Below are 27523 nucleotides of genomic sequence, written 5' to 3'. Positions count from 1 at the left end.
TCACACTAGAGCGCGTTTGCTGTCGCATTTTATTTGTAGTGTGAACGAGCAGACAAAAAAAATCGGATTTGATCAAAAAATCGGAATTGAGCATTAAGACCTGCAGTGTGAACGTAGTCTAAGAGGAAGAGGAATACTCGGGGACTCCAGCACGGATCCTTGGAGTTCAGGAACAGTTAAAATGTGAGAAAAAGCAAAAATGTTACACAAATTTCAAAGCCTGGCGTTCTTATTGAGATTGGCTGTGACTAATGTCAGCGGTTTCCCTCGATGCACCATTTGTAGTGAATATTTGTACAAATGTTGGGTAAATATAGGAAAATATAAATATAGAAAATCATGATTATTAATAAAGAGACTTTTTTAAAAATAATTTTATTCCCTTTTTTGAAAACATTGTCATCAAACACATACTGAAAAAAAAAAAACACTATTAAAAATATCCCATGGAGAACATACAGTACACAGTGATACTACGGAAACCTGCAGTAACCTCTTTGTAGCGACAGATGGTGTTAGTAGGATATAAAAGGTCTGTGAGGATGGAAAAGAGGAAAGATGAGAGCTAATATGAGCCGTACAATGACAGGGGTGAAGCATCAGATCCCAGAGTGACGAACCTCCGAAGGTGTGTCAGCGATATAAAAATGGAAGACGAGTAGCAGTACTAATAATTACAAATTCTAGGTGTGGCCCCAGACACACCCTAACATATTTGTTCTTTTTTTAAGTGTTCATGATTGGCTGAAAAACACTGAGAGCCAGCTCGAGATCGCGTGAGCGGTTAAGGTGTTGCGTTGAATGGTAGCTCAGTCAGCTGAGAGGTCAAGGGTCGACCTCCTCGGGGATGATGGTGAGGATGGCATCCTCGTTGCCTCGCCTCACCACCATTCGAAGCGTGTCGTCCCGCTTTATGGCAGCGCTGACGTCGCTGGCAGAGGTGATTCGTTCGCCGTTGATGCTGATGATGACATCACTCTCCTTCAGGCCGGCTCTGTTACAAAGAAGGAAAAGAAAAGACGAGTTATTCTGGACTACCAAGAATAAAAAGGCATTCCTGACACACACCTCCATATTCCAGGGAGAGGATGAACTGAAGGGCTGCACAAGATCCAGTGTAATACAAAGAAGGATTGTTTTGTACTGCAAATCATACAAAGCTGCTGTAGTAGAGTCCAAGAATAAAAATGTACAGATGGAAATGACACTGAAACCGTGTATCTGTGTTTCTGCTCTCATAGAGATTATTAGCTGTGGTAGTGACTGAAAATATGAGACTGACAGTAGTGGAAATGAGCTTCCTCTACATCCTCTAAAGGGGTCTGAAGTCAGCCTAGAGAAAAGGTGGGGAGCTCACTTATTTGCGAGGAGCTGAAAGTAGAGCACCTAGTCCTCCACACCAAAAGGAGGCTAGTTGAGGTGGTTCGGATGCCTGCAAAGTGACAGTTAAACACAGAGGCTCTACTTTCAGAGCTGAAGCGATGCCAAAGAGAAACCCAGATCTGCGCAGCTATGACTGAAGCAGTTTGTCCTCCCTGCCAGAGCAAGCTGGACGCTCTGGGTGGGAAACACTCGTTTTTCTGTTTTGCTGCTGGCTTCCAGGACGTTTCCAAAAAGCAAAACAGCAGCTTTAAAATCAGAGGTGAACTTTCCATACCCCGCAGTCAGCACGATCAGAGGCTCCTCCTGAGTGCCGTCTATGTTCTGCATGAACCAAGCAGACAACAAGAAAACAAACTCTGCCGGCTGTTTCCTCAGGTGGGCCGCTGCGGTTTGCTTTCAGCATGCTTGAGTAGCAAAAACCGTCTGCAGAAGCATGTTTGTAACCACCCAGCGTGCACTCTTGTACCTGCTTTAACATATGAGAACCCCTCCGATGCCAAATGTGCCACTTGTGCCTTGGAAATAAAACTCTCTGGACAGAGAGCTATCCTGTCCATATCCTGAACTTTTATGCCCCGATGTGAACTTAGTAGACAGTGAACACTAAAATAAAATGGGAATAAGAAGGTGAAATGAAACACTCACGCCTCAGCTGGAGTTCTGCTGATGACTTCAATGACGTACGCCCCAGAAGTGACATCTGGGAAGTCTGACTGCCGCTCCTTCAGCTCCTTAGCCAGCCTGAGAAAAGAGGAGAAAACCAGTGAGAACATGAGCTTCTGCACCGAATGTTTTCAGCACGTCATTCTGATGCATTTGATTTATTCTGGGCTCTAAAACTTCACTCAGATTAGAAGTGACATCCTGAGGACAGGGCAGACTCTGAGAAGCTGCATCTTCAACAAAGCTGACGGCGATGAACTATGACCTGCATCATGCAGTCACTGTGTTCACCACCTTTCTGGAGCAAAATGTCTGAAATGACAGGCCCAGATTTAAATGTCTGTGGTGCCTGAACCACGCTGACTGTCAGCATAATTAAGGCCTGTCAGAAAGAGCGTTTTATTCTGAAGTGCCCAAGGCTCCGTCAAGTATTCTGTGGTTTGTAAGCAAAAATAAAAGAGATTAACTGCCCCAAATATGATGAAGATGCTGCACAATATGACACATGCAGCATTTTTCTCATTATGCTGATCAGCGAAAGGACATTTGGCGTCTCCAGCCGGTTAAATGGTGCTCCAAACCAGCAGAAGTGTTGTGTAGCGTTTTATCTTCTCAGTCAGCCGAAGCTTCATCAAGGTGCTGAAAGATTTTGGTCCCTATTGACGCGACAGCATCATTTAGCTGCTGCAGATGCACATCTATGATGTGAAGCTTCCGTTCCACCAAATCATGAGGATCTACTACAGGATTAAGTTTAGGTGGCTGTGGTGGCCATTTGAGTCTTTGTGACAAGGTGCTTTCTCCTGCTGGAAGCAACCATCAGAAGATGGTCCACTGTGGTTACACTGGGATGGACATCGTCCGTTTTCAGACCATTCTCTGTAAACATGGAGATGGTTGTGCCAATCTGAATTATTCAGACCAGCATCCACGCCATGATCAAGGTCTCTGAAATCACCTTTCTTCCCCATTGTGATGCTCAGTTTGAGCTTCAGCAGGTCATACTGACCATGTGCAAACACCTAAATGCACGGAGCTGCTGTTACGACGGGCTGACTGTATATTTGCATTAAGAAGGAGTTAAGCAGGTGTCCCCAACAAAGTGACTGGTGAGTGTATATCCCTTCCCTTTCTCAAACCTTCTTTTACACTCTCAAGTGTGCTCGTTGGAGTTTTGCACTCAGCCTTTTATGAATATTGATAAATTTCAGCTTTTGTGTTTTTTCTGGCTGTTTTATTTAAGGAAGCTCCAACATGTAAGGACTGATATACATCAGCCAACCGTGTCCCAATGTGCAGCAGCAGCATGTTTTCACTTGCAGCAGGCTTGAAAGTGCATCACCACACGCTAGGTTTGACATGAATAAAGCTGACTGATGATCACTCGAGGAGGTTACCTATTATCTTGGCTTCTTGCGCAGTGTTGTGAAATGTAGAAAAGTTGGTACTTGGATGGAGGGTGAAACTTGAAAAGCGTAAATGTGATGGCAGATCATTTTAAAAGTACCTGAGGGCATGTTTAATATTAACAAGCTGTCATAAAGTGAGGGCTGTTTTGGTGATTTGGGGAGTTTCCTGCTGTGACTCTGGGCCAGCTTAGGCGGTTACTCTGACCCGAAGGCTGTGAACGCGGCCTGGCCCGGCTTACATTCCTGCTTAAAGCGATCATTTGGCAGCGGGTATCGAAAGCTAACGTCACCCTGTCGATATGATCACCGCCCTGATCATGTATGAAAGTCAGGATTGAGAAACATCCATTTTAGGGATCCAGGGAGCGTCAACAACACACTGAGTCAGGATTTAGATTTTCCAGGCTGCTCTCACAGAAATCAACACATTAAATAATCTTACAATTTAATCCTGTTTAAATGCAGTTTAGATGATTTTTCTGTGGATGTCAGAAGTAGAGGTGAGGGAAGCTGGGACTTACGATGAAGTGAGACTCATCATTCTGACGCCGATGTATTTCTTCTTCTGTGGTGTTTTACCTGCAGAACATAACAACAAAAATACCCTTTATGTCCATGTTATGGTCACCATCATCATCCTCTTTTATCACGTTTATCTAGTTTTAAAATCAACGAGTCTAAAGTGAAGTGTGAAATGTTTAACAGGCAGCTTTGAAATCTATCTTTGCGTTTTAGCTACAGTACTGTAACGTACCGTAGCCATGCAAACGTCTCAGAGTTTCAGGTACAGGTACGAGTACTGGAGGTGGATGTGGCACAAGCCTGGAGCCTGTTTACTCTGGTCAGAGTCAGTTCATGAGTGTGTAAATGTGTGGCTTTTTCTCTTGATTTGGTTTCATTTCAAACAGAAAAACTGGAAGCAACCAAAACATGCATCACTGAAAACCACCATCAGTCTTCTTATCGGCTAAATCAGTCTGGGGTGAGAGAAATAAAGGTGCTGTGTTTTGGGTTCAAATCTCAAATCTGCTGACAGTTTGGTCAGATCACGTTCTGGCCATGAGCGAACCACTCTGGAGTTACGTTTAGCTGAAAGGGTCTCAGTGCAGTTGTTTTGGTCCGCACCCGAGCATGATTACCGAAACAAACAAACTTCATCAGGAAGGAAAATAAACCGAGATTTATTTAACCGGGCGAAGCAGCTAAAATCCACAGAGATCCACATGAAACTTTCTGGACTGGAAAAACAGATTTTAAGCTTTATTTAAAAACTGTACTTAAGTCAATTTTAGATCCAGTTTAGGTATTTCAATCTAAAGAGACAAAATCTGGGTTTTGTTTGTAATTTCAAAGCTAAATTGCAAAAAAATTGTCTCTTAGAGCGATAACAATAAGTGTTGATGCTCTCTGGGCATTTACTGGAGAAAACTTTCAGGGCTCTCATCTCCACCTGGGATAGGTGGGCGTCAAAATAAGTTATAACACATGGTCTCCTTTTACCCACGTTTAATCCTAGGCTCATCCTCTAGCTGTGGTTCCCGATACTCTCCTGTTTATTGTCTCTTTCCTCTCGCCTCTTAAATGCTGAGCCTGGTTCTACTTTCTTCCTGTTAAAAGGCAGTTTGTCCTTCCCACTGTTAGCTAATGCTTGCTCGTGGGGGCGTGTTGTGCGTGCTTGTGCATTGTAATGAAAATTCTTCACGGACAAGCTTGAGCAGCCACAAAAAACACGCAGGCACATGGAGGTCCACACGCTCTCACCAAATGATGGCAGAACTGCTGTGATTTGATGCCATTTAAATAAACTTGGATTCAATTTAGAAGTAATGAGTGATTACTGCAGCGGAAAAACTGAGAGAAACCTTAACCCTTATATCACATGACAAAACTTTGGTTCATGAAGAAGTGTTTCCTTGTAAATCTGAGCTGAAAATGTAGTTTTAAAAAATCTGATTTGAGGTGCGAACGTTTATTTTGATTTCATAAGGAATGACCTCAATATTCCTAATATAACTCAATGTTACTGCATGCTCACAGCAGTTAGGAATTTCTGTTCATCTGTGTTGAGCTTTTATTGCCTTTTAAACTGCACGGGTCTTTCTCTATAACTTAAAGAGACATTTGTCTACTTTTTGTAAATTATGGCTGGATCCATTTTTTAAACGCACAGCTTTGTGTGAGTGTTCGAGCATGTGAGACTTGTGCCACGTTGTCTTGCTCTCTTTGGCCTCGTCTGCACCGTCTCTCTGACATCAGCTCCGTGATACCACTGCTACAAACCTTTAGCTTGTCTGTCGTGTGACTCTGCCAGGAACTGTCTGATCTTGTCCGAGGGGATGGCAAAGGAGATTCCTGCTGTGACCTTCAGAGTGTTGATGCCGATCACCTCCCCATCCTGCAGCGCACACACAGGAACAAACTTTAATTTGCCAGCGTTTCTCAGTAAAAGCCAGAGTCCCACATGAAGCTTGTGAAACCGCCAATCTGACGCCTCTTTTTTTTCTGTGGCTGACTGAAAACAAGCTTCTAATCAGAGTCAGCTGTGGACCGGGACCCTGCGCCAAGCGTTACCTAAACTCTTTATTTACCTTTCCTAATAAGGACTTTATGCTTCTTGGTCTTTATTTATATGAGGTTATGTATTTCTCCGTTTTGCAACACGTGGATGTGGTCCAAGTAAAGGCAGAGCTCAGTTTCTGCTTCACAGATATCATTCTTAATGATACGGATACAGCTCAAACAGGTCATCTCACGTTTTCTCCTTCACTTACCAGATTGACTAGTGGTCCTCCAGAGTTGCCGTACTGCAAGAAAACAAACAAGCAAACAGTTAACATGAATTCAGTGAATATTATCAAAACAATTATTTAATGCTTTACCCATTGAAAGCTTACTAGGAGAAACTTTTGCAGCTCTTTTTCTGAGCTGAGCGGTTTCTGTCATATTTCAGACCTGCTCATAGAACAAAACGACCGGGTGTGCATCGGAGGATGCTGAGGGTGGCCTCTTCCTATCCAGCAACCCTCCTATTGCAATGGTTATCAAAATGCATCCTTATTGACACATATTGAGGTGTCAAAATTCGTCATTAAGGGCGCAGGGGAGGTCTTCATATATCGTCTTTATGGGGGAAAGAGTTAAGAGCGACCTCCATGGCTGAAAAAATGACGAAAACATAGAAGCTTTGGAAAGTGCACTTCCACTAGTGGCCACTTGAGGCAACATTATCCGCCGTTTCTGAAGAGCTGTGAAGCCTCAGGACTAGTGTTTCTTTTACTGTGGCCATCATGTGACGAGAGGGGCGGGTCAAAATGTGAAACCATATCACAGATGATCCCTCACTCTGAAACATGGTATGACCAAGACTGTATGACAGCATGACCCAATGAATGACCGAGCTCATAAAGTTAGCAGTAACTGTATACAGAGGTTAGGCTAACGTGCCATTTTCCCATAGACTTCTATAGGACCAGAGATCCTTTGCAACTATCGCCATCTGGTGGCCCTCAGGTGGAATGCATGATTTTAGGCACTTCGGCACTGGTAACAGTTAATTTCTTCCTTACATGTATAGTATATAAATATGTCTCCCTTTTTGAAATTATTCTAACACTTAAATTTGAATTATTAGAGGTGTTTTTCAGACTTGATAAGACCCACACACTTTGTCCCTTCCCTTACATTGATGATGGCATCAGTCTGGATGTAATCCATGTCTGAGTTGCGCAGGCCAAGTTCTTTGCCTCCCCTTTGGGTGGTGCTGACGATGCCGGTGGTGACGGTGTTCTGCAGGGAGAACGGGCTGCCTATCGCGACCACAAACTCGCCGGGACGAAGGTCTGCCGAGCGACCGAGCAGCAGCACCGGCAGCTTCATCTGTTGCAACAAAGAGAAGAGACGGACAGGACACAGAGTGAGACACCACACACGCGAATCAGCTGATCGAACAGAAGGAAGAGGTTATTTCTGTGCTGGTCTTGGTGCACAAAGCTACATTAGATTTGTTTAAAGTCTTCTTTTACATGTTTTTCTTCTAAATTGGGCAAAGAAAACAGAAAGTGAAACAAATGATCCGAGGTTTTCCTGGCTCAGAAGGGTGACAGCTTTGATCCTCTTACTGTAAAAATCACTGAGTGTCTTTCTTTGTTTAACAGAAACCTGCATTTTCCATTTTCTTTCTCTAGTCGTTGGATTATCAGAAATGACTACGACTGACCCCATTTAACAAGAAGTAAACAGTTTCACTTCAACGCTGCTGAACATGACAAATGCCTCCATGTGGGAAAAACCTTGATGGTGCACCATGATTGAAGGAACAGCAGCCCAGTTACCACACACATACACACACACACGCACACACAGGTAAACAGCAGTTTATTCTCTTTAGGCCTGTGGAGACAGACGTGCGTTTCCTGTGCACAGCTGACTCAGCTCTCTCACTCTGACGAAGCCTCCTCTTAACCCCAAAACCCAAACTCTTAAATACAAATCACCATTTCAGTCGTGCAGCCTCATTGCCCCTGAGGATCACCGCTCTCTTGCAGTTAAACCTCAAACTGTAACAAGTATTTAGTTATTCAGCCCTACAGTTGAGGACTGAGGTTCATTCAGTAGTTCTCTGTAGCTGTCATTCTGGTACATCATGCCTGCAAAGTTCACCTTATTCACCTTAATACATCTGACATGTGTAAAAACGTTAGATGATTCTCTTATTCTCTAATATATCTTTTAAGGAGGTTTGCCAGTTAACAGTTATAATCCTTAAAGGCAGTTATTGTATATTCCTGTGTTGCAAATTGATGTAAACCTTACAAAACCAAACCGAGCATCAGACTATGACAAAACAACAGTTATGACCTAATGTTCAACAGTATTGCGTTAATGAGGTGCAAACTGAAGTTGAACTAGGACCAGGTTGTACTTTAGTCGAATACCAGTTTGTACCACTAGGCGGTGCACTGAGTCTGTGGACCTAACCAGTTAAGCCATGGAGACTAAACTACAATGGCGGCCAGAAAAAGGCAAAACATTGTGAAGAAATGAATATGAAAGAAATATTAGAAGTAAAAACAGAACTTTAGCATATTTTAAAACAGCACATTTTTTTCAGCTTACATGCAGCCCCCTGCTGGAGTAACTTTAGTTAGATTTTCCTCTTTGGAGCTACGCCTCTTAGTTTGGCTTTTAGTGACTACGCCCCCACCTTCACCCTCAGCATCACTAACACCACTGACCATCATCATCCATTTTTCTTGAAAGAAATAAGCTTCTTCACCTCTCCAAAAAAAACCCCAAAACCTGGACTTTGATTAAGATGGCCAACAGAAAAGGCAAAGTGTCGTCTTAAAGGAAAATATTAAATATTTCCAGACAGTTGTTACGTAATAGGAGCAGTACTCGTGGGGGTTCCACAAGGTTCAGTTTTGGGACCACTACTCATTTGCCTGTACATTAATGAGTTGCTTCACAGAGGCAGAGAGCATGTGCTGAAAACACTACAAACACAGCACTTTTATAAGGTGCTGATCATGAAACACACTTCACTTCAGTTTGTGTTAAATCATGAAACACACTGTTCCTGATCTTAATCTTTCTTTTAAAGAGTGACATGAAGTTCTGCCAAAACTGTCCTCCATAAAGGCAGGCTGGTGTCCATATTCTATTCCTCGGCACAGTTTCCACATCATTTTCCATCATATCGATCGATTCCCACCAACATACGGCAGTACTACTGGCTGATGCTTTATTGCCACATGTACAACTGCAAAAAATAAAAATAATAAAATAATATGATCGAGCTCAGGCTGCCAAAAAAGTTAAGTCACACTGCTGTGTTATTAAAGCACAAGTGTGAGGTGATTTTTAGAGTTCGAACAAATTGCTGGGATGCGAATCGAGGCTGAAAATGAATCCAGTTGGATGCAGGTTGCACTTCTGATTAGCTGGCTCCTAAATTTGAGTTTTTCCATCCTCGTTACTGCAGTTTAGCAAAAGAAAAGCTGAGTGCACCTTTCTCCTACTGGAAATGCAAAGTTTATTTTGCCAGTGAAAGTGAACTGTTTGGACTTTTATGAGTAATAATTTGTTTAAATGCACTTTAATAGATTCTTATTACTCCCCGACTTACTCAGTGTCGCTCTCTCCTCCTCCTCTGTTGGTCTTTTCATTAAATCCAGGAAACATTCAGACTGAGCGCGCGCACACACACACACACACACACACACACACACACACACACACACACACACACACACACACACACACACACACACACACTCACTCTAAGGCTAAATATTCAATTCACTTTTATGTCCATTGTGCCAAATCACAACATCTCAGGGAAGCTTAAAGTTCAGGACCTTAAAGTTTCATTGAGGAAAACACAGTGAAACAAGGAAAATGACACTTAGATGTTTGACCTTAATGTTACAAGACTAACACGTGGGACACCGCCTCCTTACACTGTGAATTTCTTCATATTCATAAAAGGCAAAAAAGGGTGGTCTCCTTCCATCTTTGGTATACTCGCTGTTCAAAAACTGCAACACAATGTTGGCATCTCATGCACAGAGTCGCACTGCTGCAAACACTGCTCACACTCCCCCAGAGGAGATGCTGAGCTGATCTCGACAGGCGATGACTTAATGTCCAAAAGAACGACTGATTTGAACCCAGTTCCAACTGCTTGACTCACACTGACCACCCAGAGCATTTTCCCCCCTGAACTTCTCACCTTCTCCATCCTTAAAGTTTATTTTTTACATGAAGGTCATCATTAGAGTCCGTAATGACCTGGAGACTACATCCCTCTTATATACAGTTTATCTGATATGGAGAGCCATACAGCCTTGCAGACTGACGCCACAAGCTTCATTCCTGGGCGAACTCCTCTTCCTTCCATGCACATAATTCTTATCTAGAGGCATGCAGTTGGTTTTCAGATATGCTGATATCACCTAAAGCTCAACACGGGTTTTACCGAGAATTTGTCTTCTGAGGCGAAGGCATGTCAGCACTGTGGTGATGCCAAGTGGAATCTGGGTTTAACCTTATCTGACAAACTGCTGTCCTCTGCAAATATCACAGCAGAGACCTCTTGTGCTTGTGTGGTGCTCCTGTAGCACATCCGAGCCGAAATCTAACCGTAAAACAACCCAAACCTCACCATCAAACTGCAAGGCCGATATTCTGCTGGAGAAGAAGGACATCACTGGGTCACAAGGTGCCTGAAAACATAATTTTTCTGCCTATAAAAATATTTATAGATTTATAAAGAATAAAAAATCCAAACTTTAAAATTGGCTATTAAAGACAGTGTAGCGTCATGTTGTTCATTGACTCGGTGTTCAATTCCCACCTTCTTCAATGCATTTAAAATCCTAAGAACCTTTGGCTCCAGCCCGCAGCAGTCTGGAGGCCAACCCTCCGTGAACTGCCCGCTGGCCCACTTCACGCCGTCCTACTAACCTACTTCAGCCCCACATGGATGACGTGGAACAGAAAAACTGAGACATAAAGCAGTCATGATGTTCGGACCCAACTTTCATCAACACCACACTCCACCAAGCATGACAAATGTCTGTTTCTCTGTAAGTGTGTGTGTGTGGTTTGTTTTGCTGCTGACAGACACATGTGTTGCCAATTTCCTCCGTTAAGTAACAAGCCTGAAGGCTCTGACCCACTTTTGCTTAAGGTTTTGTAAGCGAGAGAGAGACACAGAAAAACTCTGAAGGGAGAGAGTGAAGGAGGGACAAGGTGAGAAGGAGGGCAGAAAGGAATGAAGGGTAGATGAAAAACAGAAAGGATGGAAGCAGATGTGACAGATGTGGAGGCATCTCAGCTCGAGCAGAAACCGGGCGTGCAGTGAAAGCTTGCCCGAAAGCACAGGTATGATCGACACATTTGTACATGACTGTGGATGCTGGCAGGTGACGAAACAAAATAAAATGTGAAACCTGAAACAGAAGCCAAGTGTGAGATCGAAATCTGTTCTTTATTTCAGTCTCCCTGCTCACCCAGATCAGTGAAGGCACACAGTGCTTGAAATGAGCTTGAAAAGTGTATAAATTCTATAAAATACCAAATTTTGCACAAATCAAATTATTTAAATCATTAAAAAATTCTTAGTAGCACATGTAAAAATATCATTCACTGTTACAGATGTTGTTTTACTCTATTATTTGTTAATGTTCACAGTATTTGTATTGTAAAACTGTTATTGTGCTTTTGTATGAATGCATTTCATATGAATGCAAGAGCACACCCTTTTCACATTCTTTTTAGTTGAATCTATGAAAAATGCCAGACATAACACCGTTAAGTTGTATTTTGGTGCCAAGAAGGTGATTCACAAAGTGCTATTAGCCAAAAATGTAGCATTTCTTGGCACAGGGTGCAGCGTGCTCTTAAAAAAAGTTGAAGAAACTGGACGAGTGAGGACAAAAGAAGAATTGTCAGGCCTGGAAGAAAAATGTACAGCAGATGAACAGTATCTGAATGTCACGACGTTAAGAAATAAGAAAAAAACAGCAAAGACCTGACACATCTGGAGCTCCCGCTGATCGATCTGCTGTTCACTGAAGTCTGATCAGAGTGACCTCAGGGAGGGGCGGCTGTCAGGAAGCTATTCACAAGGAAGGCAAACAGGGAGAAATGGGGAACGGGTCTGATGCAGTTATGAATCCAAATGTGATGTTTTTGGTTCAAATCATCACAGAGGCCACGAGAGAGGTACAACAGTGTCTACAGCCAACTGTAAAACAGGAAGCTCTGCCATTGTTTGCATCTCAGCCAGTGGAGCTGATCTTGCAAAAATTAATGGAAAAGTTGGAAAAGTATTGTCAAAGGATCTGATTGACAGCAGACGTCAGTGTGGGATCATCTCGACAGCTGACGTGACTGAAATAGGAATAAACAAAGTGACGACTGGATTTCTCAACACAACCTGATATTTAAACTTCTCAGTATTTATGCTTTAAAGGTACATTTTGTAAAAGCTCTCTGCAAAATGCAGTGAACACCACAAGGTGGCAGCAGAAAAATTCAGTGTAGTTGTTCACTTATTTCCTTTTCTTTGTTGTTTGAAACTAACGTGCATTTAAACCGGCGACCCAAATACCTGAAAACGTAAACAACAGGATGCTAAAATAATGAATCCCAACAGGAATCTGTGGGCATTATTCCAATGAGGTCAGTCCCCATAAACAAACACACACGCTAACGCACTCGCTGTCAAACATATACAGACATAAACAATGTGAGTCAGGTTATGAAAGGATTCGTTCAGCTGTTCTAATCAGACCTTTAAACCACAAACAGCTCGAAACATCTGAAGCCACCATCCAACGCACCGCCCACCGAGCTCCGCCCACCAGGAAAATGACCGTGTTCACCCCTCTGTGGTTTTTAGGATGACGGCGCGCTGTCCGGGCTGAGATTACAAAGTCAACGGGCCGGGGTCGGTATTAATTTAAGAGACAGCGACACAGCGGAGAGCGAGACGAACCACAACAAGCAAGACAGCAGCGGTTCGGTTCATCCCTTTAATCCTCTGCTGTCATCGTCAGCCCTCTCCTTTTCATTATCCGTCACTGCTTCCTCTGCTTTTTGTGTGTTGCTCAGTCTTTGAGGAGGATCTGCTCTGTTTTTCCTCATTTTCTGTCAGAAATGACGGAAATCTTCTGCAACAGTGGTGGATGGACAAAGTTTCCAAAAGTAATTCCTGTAACCCAGAAGTTCAAACTCCTCAAAACACTAAACTTCACATATGTCTGTGAAGGTTCTCAGACCCCCTGGACCCCCATCAGGGGGTCCTTTTGTCCCTCTGTGGGGGGGAAACTCCCACTAGGTTTAAATCTGGGACTCCCCACCATTTGACCTTAGAACTGAAGAAGCTTCTCGGATGAGAGGTGAAACGTCTTCAAACAACTTAAAGAAGTCCAGACGCTTTTCTTTGCAAGCTCCTTTGACTAAACTTCACAGTTTTTCTACTGTTGGCAAACATGGTCATCTCAGGCACATCAGTCCCACCCACCAGCTGTTCAAACTTTCTGCTTATGAGGGGCAACCAATCAGAGGAAAGTGGACTGAAGTCAAAGACATCTAAAATAAGCAGAATACGAATGAGCGGCTGCTAGATAAAGAAGGATTATTTCAAACTGTGAATCATGCAAAGCTACTGTAGTGGAGTCATGAGCAAAAGTAAGCTGGACATGAGCAGAATCAGTCCCTGTTAAGAAAACTATTGTTGTTGTGTATGAAGAAATGGACCAGAGATTTTAAATAAGTAAAGACCTTCCAACATTAGAGAAGCCCAACAATTAGACGAGCCCCGATCAGCAGCGCACGGCGATGGTGGGCAGGAAGAAGTCCTTTGTAAGACCGCTCCTGACTGAGACCACCCTGCCTCTTACTCTGATAAAGGTTAATACAACATGTCACAGTATGAAAAGTGTAGCTGAAGTATAAATATGACTAATGGAGCAGTTTGACCCAGTTTGTCTCAGCGCCCTGACATCTCACGAACATGTAAAACAAATAAAACATCATCTTTTCCTTGTGTTCTCCTTTTGTCTCTCGCTCCTCTCATCTCTCACTCTCTCTTGTCTTTCATGCAGGGCACAGACAGACCTTTCAACTGTTGAATTAAACAAACAGAGCAGAGATTTGCCAACTTTTTGAGGAATTCACCGAGGGGATAAAGCCTGTGAAGGAAAAATAACACCAGAGAATTCAAACCTCGTAATTAATGACATGAAGCAATGGTGTCAGCAGAATCCCGGCAGATCTCTGTAACCCTAAAATGATCTCTCTCCCTCTCTCACATTAACTCCTTATTATCACCACTTCATCTGATGTATCTTATATGCTAAGCTTGGAGTGTTTACAGTGGCGCTGTTGGTGCCGTGTTATTAACAGAACAGATCAAATCTGCCTTCGGCCTTCAGACGTCCTGGCCTGTTAAAGCTGATCATTTCCCGTAAGCTGCTTGTGGGCACGTGTCAGGGAAAATGATCAGTGTTGGACTGAGGTGGAATATCACCGCGAGGCTTCATTAAAAACAACACCCAGTAGCTCCTGTCTGCACATGCTTCCATGATGCATACCTGAGAGGCAACACAGATTCTTATAAAACTATATAAACTTAAGATTCAAATGCAAATCTGTCTCCACTGAGCTGAAACCTGAACGTTTCTGGATTCTTCTGCACGCTACTCGATATTTTTCTGATCAGATTTATCAGTAAAAACAAGCTGATAAAGCCTCTGATGTTCATTTCCAGCTCACTGCTTCACTGGACACGAACCCCGCTCGTTCAAAGACACGACCACTCACTGCCCGAATCACACACACACACACACACAGGGAACATCTGATTCACATAATGCTTTCCCTAGCCCATTACCCTAAACCTCACCATAACTTAATTGTAACCCTGTCACTAAAACCACATCTCAAAAATGCCTTCAAACTTGTTGGGACCAGGATTTTGGTCCCCACAAAGACATGAATACACACACACACACGTGCTTCTAGTCACCTTTGCTGAAACAGTGCTGCAAATTATGTGATGTTCCTAAACCCCGTGAGTTTGTGCATCTTCACACAGAGTGCGCACACAGAGACACACACCCCGCCGACGGCCAAACACGCCACTTGAAACCACCACCGTCTCCTTCTGACGGGCAAAACGTGACGTCACATCCTACGGCGATGGTGTCTCTGTGTGGAGCTTTATCACGTAAGTGTGAAGAACTGGAACACGTAACTGGATTCAGGCTTTTTTCTGGGAATAAAGTCCAATCATGTCTCACTCTGAAAGCTGCAAAGCTGAAACGCCAGAATAAACTGGTGAAACCTCTGAGTACTCATAAAGCTTTACACTACCCTGCTTAATTTCACGAGATTTCGTGGTTAAGCTCTAAATCGTGTCACATTCAGCAGCCCTCAAATCTGGAAATGAGTTTGCAGTTTCTGCACTTCCTGTTCGCTCATCGTAAAGTCAGCTGCACCATCAGTTTCAGGGTCCCAGTCGTACTCGTGTTTAAAGCTTCCTAAAACTTCCTGCACGCACCTGACCTTTAGAGGTCTAAACGTCTAACAGACCACAGAGCAGAGACCGTGTGCCAGAGTTTGTTTTGGACTTTATATGCAGATTGATTTGCTTTGACTACAAGAAAGAAGTCGATGGAATGGTTCACATTGTTTCAGCTCTACAAGTGATTGCAAACCCACGACCTGAGGATGTAAAGTCCCATTCCAGGGTTTTGCAACAATCTTGTCATCTTTGGCTTCCTCTTGATTGTCTTCACCTGTGTCTAATTGTCAGTTAGACCTCAGTGTGTATATACTGTATACCAGGGGTCCCCAATCCCAGTCCACGAGGGCCGGTGTCCCTGCAGGTTTTAGGTGTGTCCTTGATCCATCACAGCTGATTTAAATGGATAAATTACCTTCTCAACATGTCTTGAAGTTCTCCAGAGGCCTGTTAAAGAACTAATCATGTGATTCAGGTCTGTTGACCCAGGGTGAGATCTAAAACCTGCAGGGACACCGGCCCTGCAGGTTTTAGATCTCCCGCGGACCGGGATTGGGGACCCTGCTGTATACTCTCAATCACAGTGTCTGTTTAGTGCTGTTTATCTCCTTTATCAGGCTGTCGGGCATTAAGCTTTAATGTTTAAAGTTTCTGAGCTCCCAGTGTGTTAGAAATAAACAGCACCACACAGCACACATGTGATAAAATTAATTAACTCCAGCTCAAAATGTTTAAGAACCTCGTCTTATTTGCAAAAGCGTTGTGGTTTTTTTTTTGTTCTTTGGAAAAAATTTTCACCATGTTACCATCCTCACCTGAGGGGTCGGCAACTCCAGGCTTGGGGACGGTGTCCTGCACGTTTTAGATGTATCCTTAATCCAACACAGCTGATTCATATAGTTAAATGACCTCCTCAGAGGCCTGGGAATGAACTAATCATTTGATTCAGGTGTGTTGACCCGGGCGAGATCTAAAACCTGCAGGACACCGGCCCTCGAGGCCTGGAGTTGGACACACTGTGATCAGGGCTCTGGTTAGAGCAGGCAGCAGGTGTCATGTGACGTGTGAGTGTGCTCAGCGGCTTAGCAGAGACTTTAATAAGTGATGTTGTGATACCGTTATCACAAACTGGGGGTTTTGGTTTAAAGCCTGAATATGAACTTCCTTTGTAGACAGCCCCTTATGTTGGTGTGTGTTTCTTATGTTACTGTGGACTTTTCTTCTTTGGTATTAGTGATTAGTAGCGCAATAATAATTTAATCTCCAAATGCATAAACACGTGGAGTCTGTGTTTTTGATATTGTGAAAACGGCGTGTGGCTCAGAGCTTGTATAATGTGCCCTGTTTGCTTTCATAAGTACAGCTGGACTTCATTTCCTTCAATTCATTTCCTGTTTTCTCACATTTTCGGAGCCCCTAGAACTGCTACAGAAATTCTTTTATAACTCCTGTGTGTGCGGACTCAGAGTCTTGTGGTATCTGCATTTTATGACTTTTTTTTCTTCTGGTTTCCAGTCTTATGAAAGCAGTCCAGATCACAGTTGCATAAAACACTCTGTTTGCTTTATGCAACTCAGTACAGCTGGACATCATTTGCTTTAATGATGAATGACTTTAACTACCTGTCTTTAAACACAGACTGCACACAGATGCATCTGTCCTGTTTTCACTTTAGTATTAAATCTGAAACTTCACATAAAAGGTTTTAATACATGAATTTGACGTGTGAGGACAGACTTCTGCACAGGATGTAGCAGCTCTGACTGTCTGGACAAAATGGGACGCACCCACCCTTTCATTCTAAAAATGTCGTCCCATTACATAAATGTCGGTAAAAACCTCTCTTCCTGGCTTGAATCTGGCTGCCCGGTCATCCCAGAGAAAAGAACAAAGAGTGTGAGGAAGCAAAAACTCAAAGTCACCCCAAACCAAATCGCTCCGTTTGTCTCCACTTGCCCCACTCACACCCACTCTCATGACTCATCACTTTATTTTGCCCCAGAATGATCTTTCGGAGCCAAAATCAAAGGCACAAGTTCAGATAAATGTTCACAAAAAGCATGCTTCACAACAGGGTATAAATGCACAAATTCAACAGCTTGCTTTGCAAAATAAAAGCGAGTGAGACGAAAGAAAGCAAAGAGGTGAGAAGAAACGAGGGATTATGAGAAACTCTATCTTAAATTTTAAAACAGAAAATACAGAAATACACAAAAGAAAAAAAAGGTGGAAAAATGAAGATGCAAAAGTAAATTTTCCAGCTAACTCGCTCGGATCGCTTTCTCTGCTCCAACAACTACGAACTTTTGAGATGGAGCTGACGTGAAGATGAAAAAAGAACAAAAAGAAAATGAAATAGGGGCGTCCTCGCTCTCCAAGCGTCTGCCTGCTTACCGGTGTATCGATCTTGATCAGAGCGATGTCTGCCTTCTCGTCGATGTCTTTGATCTTGGCATCATATGTGGCTCCGCTCTTCAGCTCCACCTGGAGGAAATTAAAAGATCTGATCAGAACTCAATGTCCTGATCCAAAATGGTCATAAACTGTAAATAAAGGATGGACGAGGCCACCAGGATGTTGCCAGTTTGTTAACAAAGTCCTGTTTTTAAAGCGGTGAGTATTTTCGGCCATCAGCGTCGTTGCTTGTTGTAACCAGATGATGACCGAGGAGCTGACTCTGACACCGGGGGATCCTGCATGCCCATGTGGCACCACATTAAACAGGATTAACTTACAGAAATGTATTAGGTTGTGTTCAATAGGACGAGAAAATAATGGCCAGAGACTATAAATCGTTTACAGCCAAAGAAATTGCCCATAAGAAGAATACAGCTTTACGACAGTTTCACACTGGCTTCACTTAGTACAGTAGAATCAAAAGCTACTTCCATCTTTTATTTACAGTCCATGCGTCCACAGCATCCACCTTGTCTCATGATGATGATGTTTAAACCAGCACAGACGGATTTCAGGCCATTATCCACAAACCTTCTACATATCCAACCCAAATGAAGCTACACAATTCTGCCTGCAGGTCTGCAAGCTTATTTGCAACCCACCCAACCCCAGCTTGTTCTTTCCATGCTGTTTTTGACTTTTTTAGTCTCATATGTTGTCACTGATGCTACTCTCTATTGGTCCTGACTATATGGCAGGTTGTGCAGCCACTGCATCTTACAAGATAAGGATTGTAGCTTAAGTGAGTTCAGTTAGTTTTCATCAAAAGCTATTTTGATGTGAACACATTGCTATACATTTTTAACATAATGGCTAGTGAAATAGGATGTTGTGAAGACGTTTTCCAACAGTTTGCATACCTTCACTCTGTGCTTGTTGGCCACCACATGGGCATTGGTAACGATGAGTCCGTCCTCTGATACAACGAACCCAGAGCCGCTGGCTACGGGAACCTCCCGCTTGGAAAACATCATCCTGAGAAGAGAGAGGGAGAGACGAAAGGCTTGGCTCTGACTTCTGATCTCAAACAACATCAAGTGGACATGATCAATTGATGGATCGATCACTAAAGAGCAGGCTTTGATGTAAGGGTGTAAAGAGGTATTTTAAACTGTATTTAAGAAAAACCAAGTCTAAAGTTCTGCTTGTAGCTTTAACATTTACTCTTCAGCATGGAAAGAAAAGAACATGTGTCATTAGTTTTAAGATATTTGGCTGTAAAATAAAATGAGCTTTGACTCAGTGAGAGGACCCAACAATGTCTCGATTTATTGTTTCTGGAACATAAACATCAGCGAACAATGTACTCCAATCCATTCAACTGTGCTTATTGGATGATCTGAGAAAGGTCCAAGGATCATTAAAATCATTAAGACAGCATCCACGAACCTCACATCACATTTCACTGTGACTAAAAGTGGCGAATCTACCAAAACCAAACAAATGCTGATCATTCTAGAAAAGCCACTGAGGCAATGCGTTGCTTAAACCGACAATTAAGAACTTTATAAAGGCTCCCATCCATATTTTAAAGGTTTACAGATGTCTGGATCACTCTTACTTGCGATACAGTTCAATATGAACGACAGCAGGCGCGATCTTCTCCACCACATCAGCGATGAAGTTGTACTTGTAGCGAAGACTGTCGGGGTTCTGCTGACCTGAAGGGAGTAAAACACCATGTCACTGTATCGTAACACACACACACAGTAATCCACTGTGAGCATTCTGAAAGGGACTGCGATCAGCAGCTGCAGGGGAGGAAAGATCTGGTGGATTTTGGCCGACCGCAGTCACAGAGGAGATAAGAGACTGGATAAGAAAATCGAAATGTTGCAAACAATCATCATCTAGTATTAGTCAGACTTTCAGCTTCAGTGTGGTGACTGCATGAGGTTCAGGAGACCCAAACCATAGCCGCTGTGTTAAACCACATCCAGATGTGGAGTGCAGTGTATATGAAGCGCACGTATGCGAGCAGCTGCAGCCTGTCTGCTGCTCCCACTGATGCTTAGAAAACAAAGGAAATGACTCAGCGCCTCAGAAGATGCGGAGGTATCAGGGGAGGGAGGCGGGGCTATTCCTGCATAACTGTCACTGTCGCCTTACATAACCCCCTCCTGGTTCAACCCAGAGGTGCTGCAACATCTGGAAACTCAGATCTGCCGGGGCCAGTTAGCAGACAGCCTCTGCCATCTGTGTGTGTCGTAAACATGATTCCTCAGAGCGGTGTGACATAAAAGCGGTTGTTAAACAACAGTGCTTACAGTCCAGTCACCATTCAAACTTCACTTGTGTGACCATTAAACAAACTAGAGAGAGCTTTCTTTGTTTAAGTGAGGAGACATGGAGCTACTGCATAGACATATACAGGTGAATTCAGTAATACCAAAGATGGTGACCAAAAATATTAGCCAGTGACATGGTTGCACTGACAGGTTCAGCTCTGTGGCATGCAGTCTCGTTATCGTACAGCTGTTAAAGAAGCTGTGAAGTGAAATCGTGTTCATGCACTAAAGAATTACAACTTATGAGAAAAAAAGATTCTTTTGGATGGATGGATGGAAGGTAGGACGGCGGGCGGAAGGGTTGATGGATGGATGGCTTAATGGGTGGATGGATGGATGGAAGGTAGGATGGTGGGCGGAAGGGTTGATGGATGGATGGATTAATGAGTGGATGGATGGATGGATGGATGGATGGATGGATGGATGGATCGACAGACGGACGGGTGGATGGATGGAGGGCTTAATGGGTGGATGGATTAATGAGTGGATGGATGGATGGATGGATGGATGGATGGATGGATGGATGGGTGGGTGGATGGATGGATGGATGAACAGACGGACGGGTGGATGGATGGATGGAGGGCTTAATGGGTGGATGGATGGATGGATGGATTAATGAGTGGATGGATGGGTGGGTGGATGGATGGATGGATCGACAGACGGACGGGTGGATGGGTGGAGGGTTTAATGGGTGGGTGGGTGGGGTGGATGGATGGATGAACGGACGGGTGGATGGATGGATGGATTAATGAGTGGATGGATGGATGGATGGATGGATGGATGGATTAATGAGTGGATGGATGGATGGATGGATGGATGGATTAATGAGTGGATTGATGGATGGATGGATGGATGGATGGAATGAGGTATGGATTGAGGATGATGCATTGATGGCTTAATGAGTGGATGGATGGGATGGATGGATCGACAGACGGACGGGTGGATGGATGGAGGGCTTAATGGGAGGATGGGTGGTTTTTGTAAAGCTGTTTTGATCCACTTTGGTAAATCCATACGTGTAGTTTTTGACCACTGAAGTTAAAAAAAGGATCTTCTTGTTGTCTCCGGCTCTTTTTAAGTGCTCCAGGTTTCTCTCAGAAGAGATGTTTGATTTCAAGTGCTTCCTTTAACTTGTGGCACCATCTTTGTAATAGGCCACTTCCCCCCACCATGTGGTGGGCTGCGGGCCGTGTGATCAAGTTAAAAGAGACTTTCACAACACTTTTTTCTTTTTTTAGGTGGTGAATCATCTTTATTGGTGTTTAGTTGTGGTTTGCTCCAATAAGTGATCAATTTCTCCACCATTAACCTCCTTGATGTTAATCGGGGCCTTTGAAGCGTCACATTCCCACCATCTAGCAGCTGTGTGAACAGACCCGAGTTCCTTTTGAGCAAACCGTTGGAAAGAACTACACGGGACAGAGCAGAGCGACAGTGAAGGCATATCTCTGTTTGTCCTCAAGGTCACTGATCTCAGGATCATACTGTATCATATCTCAGCTGACTCCCTCCACATATTTCAGATGTCTGCAGATTTTATCTCCATGAATCATGAAGAATCCCGACCTCATTCTTCATAGCGATCACCTCGCTGCAGTTCATACCAGCTCTGCTGATAACGCTGCTTTCACTTGGAAAAAAGACAAGAAACAACTTGTCCTTTGACCTCAAAATAGATAGAAAATAGACTGTATTTGTAAATGAGCCTCTACGCTGGTAATCGGCCATAATGAAACAGTTTATTGTGCATTTAAATGGCATTACTTTAAAATGAGACTCTAAGCGTGGCTTTTATATTGTTAGTCTCCTGCTGCTCTGTCCTCATGTTTCTCCTCTCGAGTTTTTGTTGGGAGGTACTAAAACTTGTGGAGCCATTTTGATGAAATGCAAACACCAAGAGGAGAAGGGCAATGAGGGACAGGTGAACTCAATCAGACACTAACGAGGGAAGGAAAGAGAACAAAGGAGGGAAGGAAACACTGACAGCCACATGAAGATGTAACTTTTTTCAGGCAAACAATTTTTACTGCAGCTGTGCAAAAAGCAATGAATGGACACATGAAAGATGTTGACTCATGGCAAAGAAAACAGAGTGGAAACAGATCACTTTCTTGTGTGAACCAGTCCCCAAAAAATCCACACAAATCCCAATTTTTTAAAGAAAAGAAGAAATGCTGTCAGCACAAACTATGGTGAAAGCCACCCCTAAGCTTTAGGCTTTAGCTGGATTGAGGATGTCAGCAGCCCTCAGCCCGACTGCATCATCTATCAGAGGTTGGCTAATGCTAACATGGTGGGCACTTAAAAAACAAAGATCCCTTTTAAAAGGAGCTTGGCTGATCAAAAAAACACTTAATCTCAACCAGAGGCAACAAGACTGTTTGGTGGAATGTGGTCTTAAAACGTGATAAAGGTACAATGTGTGCTTAAAACAATGAAGGTGCGATGCTAGGTCCAGATGCTGCAGATGTGCCATAAAAAGTGTTAAAGAAGAAGAAAGACTATTGTGAAGCTGTTTATGGATACACGCACTTGGACACAACTCAGGTCTGAGGCTGTCACATTCTCACATCAGTCCAGGCTTCAGTCAGTCTGAGTCTGTGATGACTTTTCCTGAGCCTCTGCTGCAGCTGACCGTCAGTATGTGCTGATGTGGGTTTGGCTGGTCGGCTGCAGATTAGCGGTTTGCCAGCTGCTGCAGCTTTGAAGTGAACTGAATGGAGTCAGTCAGATGTGCAAAGAAACGCACTGCAGGTGTCGGTAACAGCACTGCACGCCGTGAGGTCAACAGAGGTCGTGTCCACACTGGCGCAGTGAGCGACGCTGAAGCCGGCACACTGTAAACAACCAATGCTCACATGTCAGCGACCCCGAATGGTCCGACAAGGAGAGCTTTCACTTCAGTTTCTGCTCACAAATGATGACAGAGTTTAAATGGATATGGCTGTTGTTGTTCATTTAAGCCAACCCAGCCTCTGCAGTGATACCACTGCTCGCGGCAGTGTGCCGACAGCTGGGTCTCCAGCCACGACCAGCAGTGTGCACCATGAATTTGTTCCCCGGGGTCAGATGATCAGAGTGGACTTCTGCTGTATAGTCCTGAGCTGTCCTTTGGAGAACACTCAGGGGAAATGTAGTGGGCGATCCACAGAAGTGCCACTGAAAACAATCCAGAAGTGCACATGAAGATGACCTTGAGTGTCTTTAAAGCAGATATGCATGGACCTGTTCTTAGGAACCAGCCTTAAACATGTGATGCCCACAACCATCTATGTTTAGCAGCTACTAACAATTATTTTAGTCATTTCTTATCTATTGTGGTTTTTCTTAATTCATTCTGTTTGCCACTGACCCACTGTGCTGCTGATACTGAAGACAAGTGCAGAATGAAACTTGCCAGAACTTAAAAATTATTTTGCTGAGCAAAGATATCTACTGACACTGCTCCTTAAAATCAAGAGGCAGTGCAGATATGTGCTGTTTTTCCCCTCAGAAAGGTACAGATGATTACCTTGAGGTACAGTAATGAGCTTTAGAGGTTCATTTTTGCATACTGTACTTGCAGAGATAGAAATGTTCTTCTTCTGCACCTCTAATTCTGAGTGTGACAAAGTCAGGACATATTTAAAGAGAGACTGTTTGCTATTCTCACATAGTTTGTAAAGCATGATGTCCATGTAACTTAATTAAAAACTGTAACTAATGCTTATTTATTGGCTATTGATTTTATATAAGAGCAAGATTTGTCTCTGACACTATGAAAATGAAACATATGGATGCTTTTAATAGCTGTACCAAACTATTTTTAACCTGTTCCAGTAACACGCTTTTAGTATTTTTGTGGGTTTATTTTTTACGGAGCTACATGTGTTGTTCTCAAACATCAAACAGTAGCCTGGTTTTCAGGCAGTGAGCCCTCCGGCTCCTGAAAGAAGGAGCTGAATCACCAAGCGACTGTGTTTTGTTGACTCTGTATCCAAGCCTGTCAATCTTGCAAACAGCCCGCAAGTCTGCACATGGAAGCAGTCAAAGACAAAAAAGGGAGAAAGACATTTTGATCCCCTCAAATCTGGGTTAAATATCTGTGTGACCTAGATCTGTGTCTGTTTAGGAAGTTATACAATTGGCCAATCAGCTCCAAGAGATGAATCACCACAGACTCATTGTGGCATCGTCCAGATTTTTTCCCTAAACTCAAGTTCAAATCAAATCAAATGCAAAGAGGCGTTTTAGAGGTTTGGACATCCCTCTCAGTGAAATAGGTCAGAGAAGTGATTGGGAAGGGAAGAGGTGAAGGAAGGCAACGGGAGAAAGACATTAGATGGATAAAAGGAAAAAAAGGAAAAGAAGACGCAGGAGGAGGAGGAGGCTGACACTGACCTTGCTTGAGAAAGTCCACCCCACACAATCTGAATCAAACTGCATCAGCAAACTGCTGTATTTACAGCTGTAGCTTTGAAGGTTGTGTGGCTTCACTTCTTAAAATCCTTTCATGACTCTTTGAGTCTCACGGGACAACCTATTTGTTTTCATAGCACAGGGCAGTCACTCAGGACTTCCTGGCCTAATTTCAAGAAATTATGGCCTCGTTAAGATAACATTAGCCTGCGAGAGAAGGAGGGAGGCAGGTTTATGGGTGGAAACATGTTCCATGTCAGCGTTTTGGGCCAATCAGCAGACGTAAAGAGAAAGAGAGAAGGGTGCAGATGTAATGAGAGAGCAGTTTGCTATGACAGATGTCAGATAAATGCTTTAACTTACTATAATGCAGTTAAACTGTCTGCTGTTGTAACATGCAGCTACAAAAACTCAGAGCCTCATTCGTCACTAAGAGGTTTTCATTGGTGTCAAAGCACCACAGCCTGTAAATAAAAGATGGCCAGCTTCACATCACCCATTGGTTTTGGACCTGACTTTGAAGGCTCACTTTTAAATGTTTTGGCTTCCTGCAAGAAAGAATTGGGTGAACATGAACAAGAGGGCAGAAGTTATCAGCTACCAGTTAGATTAGCTAGTTTTCATAAACTGTACAGGTGCAACAGGGTGACGCAAACTCGGATGGGCTGTAGCACACAGCAAGACTCAAACACGGTGGAGCGGTCCAGCTCAGTGACTCCAATCAGGATAGGTCAGGCCTAGCAGATAGGAAGTGGCTACGATATGGCAGCGCGCCTTTCTCTTCACTACAAACAAGTTTGCCTTGTGACTTCTGCTTCTCAGGCGTAGGGGCTAAGCTTAAGGACTAAGGATACTGAGAGTTAAATGAAAGCATTTTATCTCTTACTCAAATGTTCAAAAGGAATCTCAAGCAGCCAGAACGATGTGGGTGACATTGTAGTGGCCACATCCATCTTTCCATCTTTTATATACAGACTGTGATTTTATCTATAGACGTCTAACAAAAGTGCTTTTTTTCCCATAAACCTCCAAAACACTTCCTGTTGTACCACCGCAGACATTTAGGTTTAGTTAACACGATTGTCTTCTGGGAGAAATCACTAATTACCTTGTTATCTCTAAACTGTATAAACAGCGAAAATGTAGTGAAGCATGTGTATGTGTGTGTGTGTGTGTGGGGGGGGGGGGGGGTCACGCTGGAAATATGCTGAAAGGTGACGTCACAAGTCAAATTATTTATCGGGAGATCATTAATGGTACAGTTTGTGTGACTGCAGCTTTTATACGTGACAGTCTTCTGCTGCTTTACTTCTACTTTCTATGTGAAAAACTACAACGAGGTATCTGGAGACCAAACCTGATGTTTACTAGACCACAGGCCACCAGATTAATCAGACACTATATGTTGGAGGTTATGGTTGTATGCTGCTATATGCTGGGAGGAGACGCAGATTCAGGGTTAACTCCAGTCTGTCTGAGATCTAAGGATACATTCTTCACGCGATTTGGGTTCATTCTGGATGCTCGTCTGATGATTTTCTGCTGGGCGAGAGTTCAGTCTCAGACTCCTGCTGAGGTCATACAAGTTCAGAGCCAACACACACACACGCACACACGTCGGGTATTCGTTTCTTGTGGGGACATTTCATTGACATATTGCTTTCCCCAGCCCCTTACCCTAACCATTAATAATGACTGCTTAACCCTCACCATGACCCAATTGTAACCCTGACACTAAAACCACATTTTGAGTCTCAAAACCGCCTTGAAACTTGTGTGGACCAGGATTTTGGTCCTCACAAGTACAGTAAACTTCCAATTTTTGGTCCCAACAAAGAAATGAATACACGCACGCACACTCACATTGCTGCCTATTTCAGGCTCTGTGTGTGCGCACTTAAACTTTCACAGTCCTGCTTCACCTTTTCTTTCTTCTTAAGCTATAATCTCTCTCGCGCACGCGCGCACGCACTCACACGTACCTTTCCCGCAGGTTCCCCTCTGGATGAAGATCACCGGCGGCTGCTGCAGCTTCATGGCCCGGTTGCTGACGCGCTTCAGCTCGCAGATGTTCCGGTACGAGACGCCGTCGCTGCCGCACACGGGTTCGGAGCTTTTGCACACGCACACGCCGGCGCTTCCCCTCCGCCGGACAGTGGCCGACACCTCCACGCCGTCAGTCACCACGCACTCCATCCCCTCGGCGCAATCGCGGTCTCCGGTGCCGCCGCACTGCTCGCCCTCGCCGGACGCGCACACCGGGCAGCAGTCGCAGCGGTCCAGCACATCGCCGGCCAGGCAGTCCGCGGGGATGGGAGCGCACTGAGACTTGTCGCACTTCTCCGGGCAGCCGATGGCGAGGCGTTTGGCTCTCAGCGCCTCGGCCACCAGGCTAGAGGAGGCGAACAGGGCCATTACGCACAGGACAAACCGGAGACTCATGATGGGACAGTCCGACAGAAACTCAGACCTGCAGTTAACTTTTACACGGAGTTCTGCTGTAAGAGTCTTAAAGTGTGCTCTGGGGCAGCGTGGAGCTCAGGGAACCTTCACCGGAGGACTGGCTTACGCAGTGTGGCGCTTCGCTCCCCGCGCCGGTTTATAAAAGCTGCAGGATAAACACAGGAGGCTATTGGTGGGCATGAGTGACGTCTGTTAGGGAGGAGGAGGTGGAGGTGTATGTGACTGAAGCTGTGCACACACATATTTAGAAAAATGACATTGAATTGTGTTTCAAATGCTGCACATTTAACTCCACGGATCTGATTTCAGAGCTGTGCAGCTATGATGTGACCAGCCTATGAAACATGCTGCCACTGATTTAAGGGTTCATAAAAGGTTTATGAAGTATTTTAAACATTCTAAAAACAGATTGCATCACATACTCG

General features: G+C 43.9%; 1 protein-coding gene across 1 annotated transcript; it reads right to left on the bottom strand.

Moving 5' to 3' along the window:
* Nucleotides 1-356: 356 nt before the first annotated feature.
* htra1b (HtrA serine peptidase 1b) lies at nucleotides 357-27235 on the bottom strand. The gene is made up of 10 exons (XM_040014278.1): nucleotides 26618-27235; nucleotides 19511-19610; nucleotides 18810-18924; nucleotides 17887-17976; nucleotides 7137-7331; nucleotides 6227-6259; nucleotides 5736-5850; nucleotides 3977-4034; nucleotides 2029-2124; nucleotides 357-994 (listed from the first exon to the last, which is right to left on the bottom strand). Exons 1-10 carry the CDS (start codon nucleotides 27075-27077, stop codon nucleotides 826-828), a joined length of 1431 nt encoding a protein of 476 aa, XP_039870212.1. The 5' UTR covers nucleotides 27078-27235; the 3' UTR covers nucleotides 357-825.
* Between the last annotated feature and the right edge of the window lie 288 nt (nucleotides 27236-27523).

Source organism: Simochromis diagramma, unplaced genomic scaffold, assembly GCF_900408965.1.
Source record: "Simochromis diagramma unplaced genomic scaffold, fSimDia1.1 OVJJ01000669.1, whole genome shotgun sequence".
In the NCBI taxonomy this organism is placed as follows: Eukaryota; Metazoa; Chordata; class Actinopteri; order Cichliformes; family Cichlidae; genus Simochromis; species Simochromis diagramma.
This window is presented reverse-complemented; position numbering and strand designations above follow the sequence as displayed.

Coding starts and splice junctions, on each gene's coding strand:
- htra1b (XM_040014278.1), bottom strand. CDS start 27,077: ATGAGTCTCCGGTTTGTCCTGTGCGTAATGGCCCTGTTCGCCTCCTCT. Junction 17,977..18,809: donor CCAACAAGCACAGAGTGAAG/GTATGCAAACTG, acceptor AATTTCCTCCAG/GTGGAGCTGAAGAGCGGAGC. Junction 2,125..3,976: donor ATGATGAGTCTCACTTCATC/GTAAGTCCCAGC, acceptor CTCTTTTCTCAG/GCTGGCTAAGGAGCTGAAGG.